Source organism: Microcaecilia unicolor, chromosome 6, assembly GCF_901765095.1.
Source record: "Microcaecilia unicolor chromosome 6, aMicUni1.1, whole genome shotgun sequence".
Taxonomy (NCBI): domain Eukaryota; kingdom Metazoa; phylum Chordata; class Amphibia; order Gymnophiona; family Siphonopidae; genus Microcaecilia; species Microcaecilia unicolor.
In genome coordinates, this window is record NC_044036.1 from 316,095,554 (window position 1) to 316,111,267 (window position 15,714).

Below are 15,714 nucleotides of genomic sequence, written 5' to 3' on the forward strand. Positions count from 1 at the left end.
CATCAGATCGGAAATAAGTGAATGTTGGTAGATGACAGTATATATAAGTGAAACATCAAAGCACTTCAGTGACAGTCTAACAGGATGAGGGTGGATAGGTGAGAGACAGGGAGAGTCGGGTGGATGAGGGACAGGGAGATATGCATGGAGACAGGAGGGTGACAAAGCAGTACAATTTTATGGTTTATAATGGGCTAGAAAACCCAGATCTGTGTTAAGTCCTGCCTGGTGGGTGTCAAAATATTTAATCATTCTGACTCAAAAGGTCTTACGTTCCTGTATTGTTTTAAAGTTCCCTTTCAGGATTCTTATCATGAAATCACTGGTAAAGTGCTGCCCCACAGAGGTGACATCCTGATAGGTACAAGCATTTTTCATATAGTGTCTATGTAAATTAAATCTCTTCTTTAGCATCTGACTTGTTCCTCCAATGTAGCACCCTTCACTGCATTTTTCACACTGAATGATATATACGACATTGGAAGATGAGCACGTGAAAGATTCCTTAATGTTGAATATTTTTCCTTTGTGAATGACCGTGGGGTCCTGTGAAATGTTTTGGCATAGTTTGCAGCTGGATATATTGCAAGGATGTGTGCCATTCTCTTCTTTTTGGGTCTGTGTTGGGAGCTTACTTCTAATTAGCTTGTGTTTTAAGTTGGGTGACTGTCAGAAGGCCAGCACTGGTGGGGATGGGAATATCTCTTTCAGTAATTCATCCTCCTGGAGTAGAGGCTGTAGATCTTTTATGATGTTTCTTAATTTTTCCAGCTCTGGGTTGTATGTCACTATAAGGGGGATTCTGTCTGTGGCTTTTTTTTCTTTGTACTGTAGCAGATTTTCCATGGGTGTTTTGAGGGAGGAGGCAATATTCTTGGAGATTATTTTGGGGTTGTAACCTTTCTGTTCGAAGGATGCAGTCAGGATTCCGAGGTGTCTGTCTGTCCCCTGGGTCAGAGCAGATATGGTGGTATCTTGTGGCTTGGCTGTAAATAATGGATCTTTTTGTACGTGAAGGGTGGAAGCTGGAGTTGTGGAGGTAGCTGCATTTGTCTGTGGGTTTCTTGTATATGGATGTTTGTATATAGCTATCACTGTTTGAGACTGTGGTGTCCAAAATATTTACTTTTTCTGGGGAGTAGTCAATTTTGAATCTGATTGTAGGATGGTATGTATTGAAGGAACTGTAAAATTGCTTCAGAGCTTCTTCCCCCTCAGACGCTGGATATGCCTGTCCTAACACAAGAACAACCAGATGACCTCAGCGGGGAGAAGCTGGACCGGCCTGCGCAGAGTTCTCCTGTAGGGAGAGCAGACCCCTTGTGAGCAGAGGCCCATGAATTGGCAGGGCCAGATACCAAACCAGCTGAGATCCAGCAGATCTACCTGCTAGACCTACAGCTGCTAGACCAGCTGCGGTGAGAATGGGAAGAGCGACAGCGGCTAGATCAGCAGCAGCATGAGGAATGGGAAGAGAACCAGCGGCGAAAGGAATGAGAAGAGTGACAGTGGCATGAGGGAGTTCCAGCTGCAGGAATTAAAGATGAAGATGGAAATGGTTCATAGCCAAAGCTCCAGCCCAACCCATGCACCAAGGCCAGAGACAGGATCAGTGGTGTGCTGGTAAATGTTTAACAACAGGCTCTCTCCCCGGTCCCCCTCTGCGCCCCCCCCCCCCTCCAAATTGCAAAGCTGGCTATAGCTGGAGAGCCTGGTGGGGGGGGGGGGGGGGTGGCAATGCATTCCTCCAGGAAAAAATTAAATGATCCCAGGTTCCAATCTAATTAATGTTTAATGTGCGATACAATGCCATAAATAAGTAATAAATATAAACTTTTAATGTTGAGCACCTGATTCTCAAAGTGAACGTATTCCAAACACTATAATGAAAATAAAATGATTTTTTCTACCTTTGTTGTCTGGTGACTGTTTTTCTGATCATGCTGGCCCAGTATCCGATTCTGCTGCTATCTGTCCTCTTAACTCCATTTCCAGGGCTTCCTTTCCATTTATTTCTTTCCTTTCCTCCTTTCTTCTTCATTTCTGGTCCTCAGCTTCTGCCTATTTTCTTCATCCATGTGCAGTTTTTCTCCTCTCTTCCTTTCCCCTCATCTCCTTCCTCACTCTTCCCTCCCCTCCATCCATGTCCAGCATTTCTTCTCTCTCCCCTTCTCTCCCCTGCCCTCCATCCACCCATGTCCAGCAGTGACCCTCCTCTCCCCTGCCCTCCATCCACCCATGTCCAGCAGTGACCCTCCTCTCCTCTCCCCTGCATGCACCCATACCCAGTGACCCTCCTTTCCCCTGCCCTCCATCCACCCATGTCCAGCATTGACCCTCCTTTCCCCTGCCCTGCATGCACCCATACCCAGCGCGACCCTTAGTTCTCTCCCCTCCGTCCACCCATGCCCAGCGACTCCCTTCTCTCCCCTGCCACCCCCTCCCGAGTTGTTCAGCGAATTCTCCTCCCTCCCTCCGGATCCAATCCCTCACCAACTCTTTGTTCTTCTAATTCTTCGCTGCCAGCGACGACTCTCCCCCGCTGCCGTTTCGTGCTTCAAAATAGCTGCTGAGACTTCAGCAGAAGTCTCGCGAGGCTGCCTCTGGAAGTCTCGGCGGCCATTTTTAAAGCGCGAATCAGCAGCGAGAGGAGAGTCAGCTGGCAGCGGGCAGGCAAGACTGCCTGCCCCGAAGAATTAGAAGGACAAGCCAGGAGTCAGTGAGGGACCGGATCCGGAGGGAGGGAGGAGGGAGGGAGGAGAGCCCGAGCCGGCTCGCAATTTTTAACAACCGGCTTGCAAGTCGGTAGAAATTTTAACAACCGGCTCTTGCAAGCTGGTGCGAGCCGGCTCCAGCACACCACTGGACAGGATCCACAACCCGGATCAGGCCCAACTTTGATGATACCAGAGGTGACATAGATGGATATCTAATTGCTTTTGAAAAAATTTGCCACCTCAATGAGATTCCTCAGAAAGACTGGGGGCCAGATGCACTAAACTTTACGAGCCAATAATGAGTCATTAACAAACAAGTAGTAAACCCTGGCATGCACTAAATACTTTTTTCCGACGACGGTAGCAGCTAACGCAAACGGAATGCAGATGAATAAATTGTGTAGAAACCCTATTGAAATGAGATGCACTAAGCTTTTCCGCTTGCCCTAATGCAGGAAAACACTGGGAAATTTAACGAGAGGTCTCGTTGGGGCTGTGTGGGCTTGGAAAACATATAAAATGTAAAAAAAAAATCAGGAGGGGGCAAAAACGACCAAGTGCTCATCAGGAGCGTCCTTTATGGACGTCCTTTATGGACGATCTTGCCCCCACCCGCCCGAGGTTGCTGCCACCGCTCCCCACTCCCCCCTTCCCCCTGCATTGAAATCAGAACTTTACGCAGCCACGGCCCCCCTCCCTTCCTTCCTTGAAATGACAGCTTCCCCGCCATCCTCTTACTAAAATCAATCATCCCTTGTGGTAACATTGTTTGTTAAAAAATCATTATTCTTCAGAGGTTGTTGGTTTCATTTTGTCTTACCGTTTTATGACACAACGGTTATTGCTTCGACAAGTCATTATGTTGTTGTTTCATATTGTTTTGGACTTTGGGACCTGTCTCTCCTTCCAGCTTCATTTTACTTTACCTTTTGAGATTATCACTTTTTTTTTTTTTTTTTTAATCCTATCTGACATATAATTAGCTGCACTCATATTTATGGGGTCTGGATTAAGTTTTCCATATCTCAGATGATTGTGTTTGCATATATCTTCACCTCCCTTTCTATAGTTTATGTATATTATTTATATTATGTATAAATTATATATTTTATGTTTTCATACTTTCTATGTAGATACTTGACTCCTGAAGCAGGCACATCCCTTGCTGAAACATGGACTGTGTCAAGTCCTGGGTATCTGATTGTTTCAATAAATGTTTTTTTACTACAGTCAGCCTCTGGAGATTTGTTTGTTTGGTTGACCTATGTCCCGTCCCTACTTTTTTGACTGTTCTGATGTCTTCGTAGGGATCCCTTCTTTGATTTGTCAGGTGTTGGTATTTTAACATTAAGCCACAAGCTGCACTTTGAATTTATTCTTAAGTTACAGTAGAACGCTTTTTGTTTGCGGGGGGGGGGGGGGGGGGGAAGTTCCAGCTCCACCCCAGACCCTGCACAGGCTCCATCCCCAAGGTAATACCACAGATTGTAATGTCATTATTTATTCTATTCATTCTTCACATACAGCATCCCGTCTCTTTAGTCCCCCTCATCCCGGACCCATCTGTCTCCCTAGTCTCCCACCTTGCCCAGCATCTCTCCACTCTATCTATTCCACCCCAACTATGTTTAGCATCTCCCATTTGTTTCCTACCCCACCCCCCCTGTCCAGCATGCCCCCTCTCTTCCCTTCTCTCTCCTCCCCCCTATCCCACACAGACCACCATTACCTCTTCTTCCCTCTACCAGCTCTAGAGTCTGATCTCCCAATTCCTTTAGGGTCTAGCACTCCTCCTCCTCTCTTCCTGCCCTAGTTCATCCTGCTGTTTTCCTTTATCAGACAGCAAGCTGAGAAGGCACAGCGTGCCATAGTGATAGCAGACACTGTACAAGCTAAAACAGGAACATGCATGGCCAGACCCACTACAGGATCTTCTTCCAGTCCTGAGAACCATAGCTTTGATGTATCCCACCCTTCTGACATACACTTCCTTTGGAAGCAGGATGCATCACAGTCTGGGCTCTACTGCTCTTAGGACTGGAAGAGGTTCTGTGGTGGGCCCAGCCATGCACATCCCCGTTTTAGAAAGTACAGTCTGCTATCATTCACTATCTCACGTAACGTCTTCTCAATTTGCTGCCTGAAAACGATAAAGAGCAAGAGGAACTATGGCAGGGAGGAAGGTTCTGAATCCAGAGGGTAGCAGACACAAACACTTAGCCAGGGGGAAAATGCCAGATCATGTGCCTAATATTTTTGTGGTGCCATGGTACCTGTGGTTCCCCCTGTTCTGGTCTATACCCCTGTGAGCAGATAAAGATACAGGAATAAAAAGCTCTGCTGGACTTCTTTCCCTCCTGATGCAACAGCTGTAATCTCAGTACTTTTCTGTCTCCAGCAGATGGTATAGATGTCTGAACTGATGCTATTTTCTGCAAGACTAGGCCTTGGGGAAGGCTTCTTTAACTCCCTCCTCCCCACCTGAGACTGTAGGGGCTTCCAGGCAACTGTTAGCTGGTGACTGATCCTTCCCTCCCTCTTGAAACAGCTCATAAAGAGGTACACAAAGCATCTCTGCCCAGCAGTACTTCTTCCCCCTTAGGTCCTCCCTCTGCTGCCTTAGATCAGTAGCAGGGAAGGTAGTAAGTTTTTTGTTGTTGTTGTTTTGTATTTGATTCATACCTTTTCAATAGTTGTTCAGAGTTTCATTCAGGATTTCCCTGTCCACAATCAGTTTGTACACAAGGCAATGGAAGATGAAGTGACTTGGCTAAAGGTCACTCCTTGGGATTTGAACCTTGGCTTCTCTGATTCTCAGCCCATTGCTCTAACCGTTAGATTACTCTACTACTATATTTCAGTAAAGATATAGTAAATATCCATCTCTCCCTCCTTCCCCTTCAGGACTATCATTGGAATACTTTTATTATTCATTTAGACATTATAGTATTGCTATCTTTTGCTCATTCTATCCTGACTCATATCAGGGGCTCACAGCAGGAATTCCACAGGTTTGTGGAGTGCCCCAGGTTTTAGCCCTCCCTTTCAGGCCTGCCATAGCACCAAGGATATTTTCCAAAATCACAGGGTGGTAGCAGCCCATCTCCACTGGAATGGGGCTTCGATGATAGCTTCAGTAGTTGGAGATCATAGCCAGTGCCGGGTAGACTTCTTTGGTTTGTACCCGGAAAATGGCAAGGTCAATGCAAGATCAAGTATGCATATGTAGTACTGCATCATGTTATGAATTTACCTTGTTGAGCAGATTGGATGGATCATACAAGCTTTTATCATCTATTATGTACCTTTCTTTCTTTAAATTAGTCCCCTTATTTTCTAACTCCTGCTACTCTCTCTATATGTTCCATCTTTGCTTACACCCTATGCCAGTGTTTTTCAATGCAAGGCATGGGGGCCAATGGTGACCCTGGAAAACCTCAATACATAAAGAGAATGCATTTGGAAATGAAACCTCTCTAAGGATTCATCCAATAAAAAGTTTGAAGACAGGCTGGTGTGGTGGATGTCTGACACACACTGGTCAGAAGTATTGTAGCCTCACATGGAAAGATATTTAGTGGCTCTTCCTTCAGCTCAATTTGGATCCAAAGTGGCCCCAACTTAAAAAATAGGGAAGACCATTGTCTTATGCTGTATATTAAAATGTTTTATTGACATAGTAATGTAGCATACTATGCCATACCTTGTATTGTAATTTGAATACTTTTGCTGCTGTGTCTCTGTTTGAACTATTCTAGCTGTTCACCGCCTTGAGTAAGTTTTTTCAAAAAGGTGATAAATAAATAAAATCCAAGCATCAGGCTAAGGCCAAGATTAGCAATTTTTCCTGCAATGTAGTAACATAACCTCAAAGTCTGATGTCTGGATGTGCTTGATGTCCAGTAACAGTGTTTCCCCTCCATTCCCAAGGCCTGGTATCAAACTCCAACATTTAACACTGCGACTGGCCCAGCCCAGGTTATTATTACTTATTTTTGTTATTTTTGACCCAGCACTTTCTCCTGTTCCCTTGGGCTTGTATGCCTCAGTCAAAACCAGGGTTGGGACCTGGCATCATGAGCCTTCATTTGCAACTATCCTCAAAATCTTTTCCCCATTTAATATCGCCACTTATCTGTGGCTCACTGCAGGGACAGCCCTTAGCCGATTCCAGAATCCTGAAGGCATGGTCCCCAAATGCAGCCACTAAGTGTCACCCTTGCACAATCATTATTATCCTGACCCCAAACTCAGCAGTGGGGAACACTACTTCCTGTAGTATCCCCAGCCTTGGCCAATCTGGGGAGTGGAATACTTGAGCTGGGATTCAAACACAGGCCACATGCACAGGCCTGCCACTGAATCACTGGACCAGCCTAGCCCAGTCCAGCCCCACCATTTTTAAACTCATTTTTAATTTTTCAAATAAAAGGCTAATTCAGCCCAGGCCTTTCTTGGTAAGGATCTTCACAGGTGACAAACAGAAACAGAACTGTAGTTCAATAAATCATTATTGAAGACCTAGATAAATAGTAGCCTTAAATTTGATTCAAAAAATGCTTTAATACTTTTTTAAAAATTTCTTCATTTTTTATACATAAAAAGTTTTCACATGTTTCCTCCAAAGATCTCTCATTAAGATCAGGTTGTGTCAGCTAAGCTGATACACAGACAACAGTTTCGAGGACAGAGAACAGAGCTGCCACCAAAAACCAGTATCTTCCGGTAAAAACGGGCTTTTAGAAAATGTTACCAGTACAATGACACACTCATGGGAAAATACCATATTAAAGGAAATAACAAAAAAGAGAAATACACTGTCTGTGGATGAAGGGAGATCTTCACCTGGAAGCGGAGGACAGACTCATAATAAAATAACGCCAGTGTCATTATTTTAATGCATTAAATATGAACCAATTTCAGATATGTAAATGGCTCCTGCTATTAACTGCAGCGTGGTAGGTTTTCCAGTGCCTTATAGAGGGGTAACGGTGGTAGGGGGCTTAAGAGTAAGACACTCACAGCTTATTAAAACAATTAAAATAAAGGGTGAAACATTAGCATGCAAGGATAGGTCATACAGTTTGAGTTTTCCTGGTTCTCTTTTTCATCTTACTTCCCCTGGTAATTTTGCAGGCTGAGAGCCAGAAGGGAATTCTCTAAGGAGTGTGAGCTCTTCACCCAGCTCTGATATTAGCATCAGCTGTGCCACTGGCATCATCAAGTCTGCCCAAGGGTCCAAATGCACTACACATCTGTAGTGCGGATGACAGACTGGCTAACTAGAGGACACTACTTGGTGACCTCTTAAAGGGTTATTCATGTTGATCCTATCAACTGAGTAAAATTATTGCCATCCATCTCAGTAAGAGGGACCCAAACAAGCTGCCTCATTTATGAGGAATGATACACCTTTGAGATTCATTTAAGACAATGGCAGCTGGGTTCTTAAACTCTAAAATGCTTCTTGGGGTGAAGGACAGCACAGGATATAGCTCTATAGATACCACATTCTACCATCTTTGGTGAAAATACTGTGGCTGCTCTGTTAATCCACTGAAATGCCTGAAAATAAGGGTTTTTTTTCCCCCCAAAACTTTATTTCTATGCATTTTGCAAGTTTTCCATTGATCTCTGTAAGATATGGCAATTCAATTTTAAATAATGCACAGTATTCACAGGGGTTTTGTGTATCAAGCTTAGAGTGGATCAGTGCTTCATCATATGCAAGGCAAAACTCCTGGACAAGACTTCCCTTATTTTCCTGCCCAAACACATGAACAGTGGCACAAGATGGCAGGAAAAAGGGGCAGATGAACACAATAGCTGTTCCATGCTAAACTGTCAGAGAGATTTATATAGCTGGGCATTCCTGGCTGATGGTTTCATCCTAGAACCAGATGTGCTCTCTGTACAAATTAGCATCTTGGGGGGGAAAAGGAGCCTCGGTCAAGACAAAACAAAAGAATTCACAATTCATAAGGAATGAGATAACAAGAAAAAGAGAAACTTCTCCACAAAAAATACGGCTGGAATGTTTTGTGAAAGAAATATATAGATAAGAGGAGAACAGGTCTATCAAAGGCCAATCTTCCTCAGGGACCCCTACCAGCTGATCAGGACATACAACTAAGTCCTTCATATGCAAACTGCATCTGTTATATTCAAATTACATCAATGAAATGCAAATCAAGTCATATGCAAATCTTGCTAAAATAGATTTGGGGTTTCGGCAGCATTCATAAATGAGGTCCTATGAGAGAACTGCAAATTAGTATGTAAATTAAAAATGGAAAAGAGGGTGGGAGTAAGAAGATAAATACAGGAACCCACAGTGAGGGTCCCAGCCTGCTACAATACTTTACAAGCTCACTGTTTAGAAATAAACATTCTGAGCAGCACAAGTATTTCTTTCTTCTGTATAATTCAAGAAAAGCTTTATATAACTCTATTGTAATCTGTCTTTATCTTTTCAAAATCCATTTTTTAAGAGCAGCAAGGTAAGACAGGGCAGTGCTTTGTAGTGAATATCATCACTTCTCTGTGTCTGAAGGCACTCATTCAACTAACATGTTCTGACATTCAGCACAAGGCACTGCCAATTGGGCCTTATTGCTTAATAGAGAACTATACTCACACTGCACCATGCAGGATGTTGTAAAATTGTATGGAGGGAAATAAGACTGTACTTTTATGCAGTCAACTTTTGAAATTCTTCATTTTCCTGCCATAACCCATCGCCAAGTGCAGTGGCCATATTTAGAACAGTATCACCAATGAAATCTCATGCAGGATCTGACTGGTCCATGGCAGTTATAATATCACAAATTACAGCATAAATATTGCATGAATTAATCAAGTACTAATCCATATGGTTTTTAACTCAAGAAGCAAGGAATTTTAGGACTTGAAAAGTAACAATTTAACAGGAACGCATGTAACTGGTATGAAAGTCAAGACGCTCCATGTGCACTTTTGAAACAACACCCAGTTAATAGTGTGTACAGTTCTCCTTTATAAAGAAGTCTGGGGATCCTTACCTTATACAGAGCTGCCAATTTACAATCCAGTGATAGCAGATATAAGCTGTGATTCTTGGGTTAAAATAAATCGCAGCACTCCTGCACAGGGGAAAAATGCAAGCCCAGGATACTGCTCAACACAGCAGACAAGAGCAGAGTTTTCTTACCATATCACACAGCCACAAGGTTCTCAGATCTAGAAAACCGTGGTTGTAGTTGACTTCAAACTTTTATGGGTGAAACCAGCTCATAAAAACACTAGGCTATCACCCAGACACTGACTGGAAAATAAGGTGAGGATCCTCAAAACTTAACAACACATCCCTCTTTCACCATTATTAGAAAGCACCTGAAAAAGGACCTACAAATGCTCCAAAATATATCAGCTCCAATATAATAAAAGCATAACCTTATATTACAATCAGTTGATGGACCTTTCAACATCACCACTGAAAACATACATACAGCCTAAATAAGAAAAGTATTCTGTTGTTCCTCAGTTTAAATGGAGATGCAAAAATGATAAAAAGTGCTCTTCACCTAATTTCTTTCTGTATATATATAAAAAGAAAAAAAAAGTTCTAATGTGATATGGTGACCCAAGAGTTCTGGGAAGGTCATGACTGCAAGGTGTGTGCCCTGCTGGGGTGACAGATGGGACACTCATCTTCTGCAGCACAGACATCACACAGCACAGCATGCTGGCACTGCAGCACTACTCGGTTCTGCTCCTGACACTTCAAGCACTTTACCGACTGCATTTGAAACACCACCTACAACAAAGGAAAAAAAACAGCATTGTTAGCATCAACTGGTAAAGTGAAGATACCTGTAGCAGGTGTTCTCTGAGGACAGTAGGCTTCATATTTTCACAAGTGGGCGACGCCAATCCACGTCGCCTGGTCTGGCATTTTGCCCAAGCTAAAAATAGAGCTTTGTCTCCTCAGTTTAATACTAAAGCAAAAAATAAAGTAAAAATAACCAAGGAGAAAACTCAAAGGGGAGGTGGGAGGGACTGTAAGAATATGAAGCCTGCTGTCCTCGGAGAATACCTACTACAGGTAAGTATCTTAGCTTTCTCTGAGGACAAGAAGTCTTCAATCTTCTCACAAGTGGGGAATACCTAGCATCCAAGCTCACCAAAAACAACAAACATTGGTCAACTGGGCCTCATAACAGTGAGGACATAACACGGATTAGCCTGAAACTATATACAATCTGAATGAGGATGCAGCCTGGAACAGAATAAAACAAGACTAGGAGGGTGGAGTTGGATTCTAGACACCAAATAGATTCTGCAACACTGACTGCCCAAACCGACTATTGCATCAGGTATCATGCTCAAGGCAGTAGTGAGATGTGGACTGAAGACCACGTTGCAGCCTTGTAAATTTCTTCAACAGAGGCTGACCTCAAGTGGGTTACCGACGCGGCCATGGCTCTGACATGTGGGCTGTGACATGACCCTCCAAGGCCAGCCCAGCCTGAGCATAAGTGAAGGAAATGCAATCTGCCAGCCAAATTGAAATGGTGCATTTCCCATGGCGCCCCCCACCATCCTGTTGGGATCAAAAGAAACAAAAAGCAGGGCGGACTGTCTGTGGGGCCTTGTCCGCTCCATGTAAGTGCCAATGCTCTCTTGCAATCCAAGGTGTGCAAGCTGCTTTTGCCTGGATGAGAATGAGACCAGGGAAAGAATGTTAGCAAGACAATCGACTGGTTCAGAAGGAACTTAAGAGTATGAGCGGAGAACTACTCTGTTGCGATGAATAAGGTGCATCTACTACTAAGGCCTGAAGCTCACTGACCCTACGAGCTGATGAAGTATAAGCCATCAAGAAAACAACCTTCCAGGTCTAGTACTTCAGATGGCAGGAATTCAGTAGCTCAAAAGGAGCTTTCATCAGCTGGGTGAGAACGACATTGAGATCCCATGACACTAGTGAATGTTTGACAGGGGGGTTGACAAAAGCAAACCTCTCATAAAGTGAACTAAAGGCTATCCAGAGATAGACTTACCTTCTATACGCTGATGATAAGCACTAATTGCACTAAGGTGAACCCTTACAGAGTTGGTCTTGAAACCAGACTGAGATATAAGTGTAGAAGGTATTCAAGCAGGGTCTATGTAGGGCAAATAAGGGGATCTAAGGCATTGCTCTCACACCAGACAGCAAACCTCCTCCATTTATAATAGTAAAACCTCTTAGTGGAATCTTTCTTGGAAGCCAGCAATACTCGGGAGACACCCTCTGAAAGACCCAAGGAAGTGAATTCTAGGCTCTCAACATCCAAGCTGTGAGAGCCAGAGACTGGAGGTTAGGATGTAGAAGTGATCCCTGGTTCTGTGTGATGAGGGTCAGAAAACACTCCAATCTCCATGGTTCTTCGGAGGATAATTCCAGAAGAGGGAACCATATCTGACATAGACAGTGTGGCGCTATCAGAATCATGCTTCCGTGGTCTTGCTTGAGTTTCAACAAAGTCTTTCCCACTAGAGGTATCGGAGGATACGCATACAGAAGACCTGTCCCCCAAATCGAGGAGGAAGACATCTGATGCTAGTCTGCTGTGGGTCTGAAGCCTAGAACAGAACTGAAGGGCTTTGTGGTTGATCTGGGTGGCAAAAAGATCCACCAAGGGGGGTGCCCCATGCTCGAGCCATGCCCATATTGAGAGACCACTCGTGAGCTTGCATTATCCTGCTCAGCCTGTCGGCCAAGGTGTTGTTTGCACCCATTAGATAAGTGGCTCAAAAGGATCATGCCGTGTTGGTGAGCCCAATGCCATGTCTGGACAGCCTCCTAACAAAGAGGGCATGACCCGGTGCCCCCCTGCTTGTTGGTGTAATACATTGCAACCTGATTGTTTGAATGAGAACAATTTGATGAGATAGCTGATCTCTGAAAGCCTTTAGAGTGTTCCAGATCGCTTGAAGATCCAGGAGGTTGACCTGAAGATTTGTTGCCTGGGAGGACCCAACTCCTTGAGTGTGAAGCCCATCTACATGAGCTCCCCAGCCCAGGAGAGATGCATCAGTCATCAGCAATTTTTGTGGCTGACGAATTTTGATTGGAAGTCCCAGAGCCAAATTGGTTCAAATTGTCCACCACTGAAGAGAGCGTATAAGCTCTGGGGGACACTTGGATGACATCTTCTAGACTTCCTGTGGCTTGATACTACTAAGAAGGCAGGGTCCATTCAGCTGATCTCATGTGAAGATGTGTCATGGATATAGCATACACTGCAGAAGCCATGTGGCCCAACAATTTCAACATTTGCCGAGTTGTGACCTGCAGAGACGCATAAACCTTGGACGCCAGTGAGACAAGACTGTCTGCTCTCATCTCCAGAAGGTAGGCTCAAACCCTCTGTGTGTTGAGCAGTGCTCCTATGAACTCCAATCGCTGGACAGGGTGTAGATGAGATTTGGGGTAGTTTAAAACGAACCCTTGTAGTTCTAGCACCTGAATAGTCATCCCCATGGACTCCTGAGCACCCTCCTTAGAGGTGCTCTTCACCAGCCAATCGTCAAGATACAGGAACACATGGACTCCCAGTCTGTGTAACAATACTACAACTACCGCTAGACATTTGGTGATGACCCTCGGAGCTGACGCGAGGCCAAAAGGCAACATGCTGTACTTGTAATGAAGCATTCCCAGTCGAAATCTAAGATACTTCCAGTGGGCTAGAAGTATCAGGATGTGAGTATATGTGTCCTTTAAGTCCAGAGAGCATAGCCAATCATTTTTCTGAATCATGGGGAGAAGGGTGCTCAGAGAAACCATCCTGAACTTTTCTCGTACAAGGAATTTGTTCAGGGCCCTTACATCTAGGATGGGACGCATCCCCCTGTTTTCTTTTGCACAAGGAAGAACCTGGAATAGAATCCCCGCCCTTCTTCTCCTGGTGGAATGAGTTCGACTGCATGGGCCTTCAGAAGGGCGGAGAGTTCCTCAGCAAGTACATGCCTGTGCTGAGAAATGAACAAGTGAGTGCTCTGTGGGCAATTTGGAGGTTGGAGATGCCAATTGAGGGCGTATCTGAGACAGACTATTTGAAGAACCCACTCGTCAGAGGTTATAAGAGGCCACCTTTGGTGAAATTTAGCCTCCCCTTGACCAGCAAGTTGTCCAGGACAGACACTTTTACTGCAGTTATGCTCTGCTGGAGCCAATCAAAAGTTCATCCCCTGCTTTGAAAGGGGAGCAGCAGAGACCTTAGGCGCATGCTGCTGATGATGGGGCTAAGCCTGCGTAGGCTGGTGAGCCGAAGAACTGTACCTACTCCTAAAATAGTAGTAGGGACTGCTCCTTGGCTTGCCAAAAACTCTCCTAGATGAGGATGTGGATGCAAAGGTGCCCGATGGGAGAAGAGATTGTATCAGTAAGCTTTTTCATTTGATTAGCGACCTCCTCAACTTTCTCTCCAAAAAGGTTACCCCCTGGCAAGGGGCATCCGCAAACTGCTGATGAACAGAGTGTTCCAAGTCAGAAACACGCAACCATGAGAGTCTGTGAATTGCTATACTTTGAGCACAGATCCTGGATGCCACATCAAAAGTGTCGTAAATGCCCCTAGCCAAGAACTTTCAACACACCTTCTGCTGCTTGAACAACTGGCAAAAAGGCTCGGCCTGCTCCGGAGGGAGTGCATCCACCAAGTCTGACAGCTGTTGCACCGAGTTTTGCAAGCAGATGCTCATGAACACCTGGTAGGATTGTATACAGGAGATGAGCATTGAAGCCTGGTACATCTTCCTTCCAAAAGAATCCAGGGTTCTAGCTTCTATGCCTGGGGGCGCCGAGGCACAGTCCATAGTACTCCTGGCTCTTTTGAGAGTGGACTCTACCACCATGGAACTGTGAGGTAACTGAGGTCTAACTGGGTTCACTGTGGATCCGATACTGGGTGTCAGTCTTCTTGGGCACGACAGAGGGGACTCCTAGTTCCTGACAAGGAGTTCCTTGAGTACTTCATGGAGAGAAGCTGTCACAGCCTCCTTAGGAGATGTGTAGTCCAGGACCTCGAGCATCTTGGCTCATCCTTCACTTCCATCCTGTTTATATCTTTCCGTAGGTGCAGTCTCCAGAACTGCACAAAGTACTCCAAATGGGGCCTCACCAGAGACTTATACAACGGCACTATCACCTCCTTTTTTCTGCTGGTCATGCCTCTCATTATGCACCCAAGCATCCTTCTGGCTTTGGCCATCGCTTTTTCTACCTGTTTGAAAGCTTTAAGGTCATCAGACACAATCACCCCCAAGTCCCGCTCTTCCTTCGCACACTGAAGCACTTCATCCCCTATACTGTACCGTTCCCTCGGATTTTTGCGACCCAAGTGCATGACCCTGCATTTTTTGGGATTAAACCTTAGTTGCCAAATATCGGTCCATTCCTCTAGCTTTGCTAGGCCCTTCCTCATGTCATTCACACCCTCCAGGGTGTTCACCATGTTGCAGAGTTTAGTATCATCTGCAAAGAGACAAACCTTACCTTTCGTTCTTTAGATTGTAAGCTCCTTTGAGCAGGGACCTTTTTGTTTATTTTGTACAGCGCTGCGTAACCCTAGTAGCGCTCTAGAAATGTTAAGTAGTAGTAGTAGTAGTACCAGACAGCCCTTCCGCAATATTGCTCACAAAGACGTTAAAAAGAGCCGGCCCTAGGACCGATTCCTGCGATACTCCACTGACGACACCCTTTACTTCAGAGCAAGCTCCATTTACCACTACCCTCTGTCTCCTACCAGTCAACCAATTTTAACCCAATCCATTACTCTAGGTCCCATACCGAGGGCACTCAATTTATTTATCAGTCTCCTGTGCAGAACCGTGTCAAAGGCTTTGCTGAAATTCAAGTATACCACATCAAGCGCCCCTCCCGCATCCAACTGTTTGGTCACCCAGTCGAAGAAGACAGTCAGATTCGTCTGACACGACCTGCCACTAGTGAAGCCATGTGTCATGTTCT

The 15,714-nt window shown here is 44.8% G+C and overlaps 1 protein-coding gene across 2 annotated transcripts in view; it reads right to left on the minus strand.

Moving 5' to 3' along the window:
- Positions 1-7,303: 7,303 nt before the first annotated feature.
- UNK (unk zinc finger) overlaps positions 7,304-15,714 on the minus strand; it is a 121,748-nt gene continuing 113,337 nt past the window's right edge. For both annotated transcript variants that reach the window (XM_030208247.1, XM_030208246.1), the window contains one exon: positions 7,304-10,512. In XM_030208247.1, the coding sequence (XP_030064107.1) occupies positions 10,357-10,512 (156 nt within the window). In that variant the 3' untranslated portion in view covers positions 7,304-10,356. The remainder of the gene's footprint in view (positions 10,513-15,714) is intronic.